The sequence below is a fragment of the Asparagus officinalis genome, unplaced genomic scaffold (genome assembly GCF_001876935.1).
Source record: "Asparagus officinalis unplaced genomic scaffold, Aspof.V1 AsparagusV1_Un836, whole genome shotgun sequence".
NCBI lineage: Eukaryota > Viridiplantae > Streptophyta > Magnoliopsida > Asparagales > Asparagaceae > Asparagus > Asparagus officinalis.
In genome coordinates, this window is record NW_017973095.1 from 13,172 (window position 1) to 14,351 (window position 1,180).

Below are 1,180 nucleotides of genomic sequence, written 5' to 3' on the forward strand. Positions count from 1 at the left end.
TTTTGACACTTATACATCCTGGGTGAAATTGTGGCAGATATTGCCCTAGGGTGAAATTAGTGTGTCTATATGAGGATAGTTATTATGACATAGACCCATGTAGTATTGTTGGTTTGAACTTACTACCCCTGTAGTTTCATTGTTGCAGATAGACCCTCCAGGGGTTAAATTTCTTTGACACTTTTGTCCTAGTTGAAATTGTGGCAAATATTGCCCTAGGGTGAAACTAGTGGGTCAATCTTGAGGATAAAAGAGTCAAAAAAATTTAAACCCAGGGGTGTATCTACAACAATGAAACTATAGGCGTAATAAGTTCGAAACAGCGATACTACAGGGGGTCTGTATGCAATTAACCCTTTATACAAAGCAGCTGGAGTGCATCTCGCTTGCACCTTCCTTGGAGACTTTCATAGTAAACCTACTAACATTCATCACCTGAATCCTGCAGGTTACCCTTCTTGGAACTTCTAGTATTTCTGGGTCATATGTTGAACAAAGAGCATAAGACCAATAAAAACCCAACAAAGTTGGTTGGAGGGGCTTCAGTGACACCAAATTTGGCTGATAGAGATGCACAACATGACGACAGTTCTCTGTATCTGGGATAGTTTCTGTTCTTGGTTATTAATTCCGTTTTGTTGTTTGGTACATATCCCAAGTTAAGCTTGGTGGTGAGGCACATTTTATTACATGAACAATATCTTCCAGTTTAGACTTAGAATTTTGTTGTTCTATGATGTTAAAAATCTATTGTCGGTAGAATGAAGAATTGAATGAAGAATTGCACCAGACATCTTTTGGTTTCAGCAGTACTATATTTTTTATGTATCTACACTAGATTAATACTATAGAGGAAATTGAGATTTATGTAGAGGGAATTGATTTTATTGCCTGGAAATGGTTTATATGTAGTTTGTATATGTGAATATGAACTTGATCTCTGCAAATGTTTCACCTGCATGGAGCAAAGGAAGATGAGGTGTGTACTGCAGAATGCATCATTTGCAGTCCCTGTAGAACTTACAACTGAATTTAAAAAACAATGTCAGGTTTTATTTACTTAGGAGCTAGTTAAGGGCTTCAACATTAGGTTCATTTATGAGGAGAACCTGGTTCAAAGCATCATGTTTTGTTTTATACATTTGATTAATTTTTTTTTACTATAGTATGCCTGAAGATT

General features: G+C 36.4%; 1 protein-coding gene across 1 annotated transcript in view; it reads left to right on the forward strand.

Moving 5' to 3' along the window:
• The window catches only part of LOC109828203 (succinate dehydrogenase subunit 5, mitochondrial-like), a 3,781-nt gene extending 2,975 nt beyond the window's left edge, over nucleotides 1-806 (forward strand). Inside the window, 1 exon segment of the mRNA XM_020395234.1 lies at nucleotides 449-806. Coding sequence (XP_020250823.1) covers nucleotides 449-505 — 57 coding nt within the window. The 3' untranslated portion in view covers nucleotides 506-806.
• Nucleotides 807-1,180: the final 374 nt, after the last annotated feature.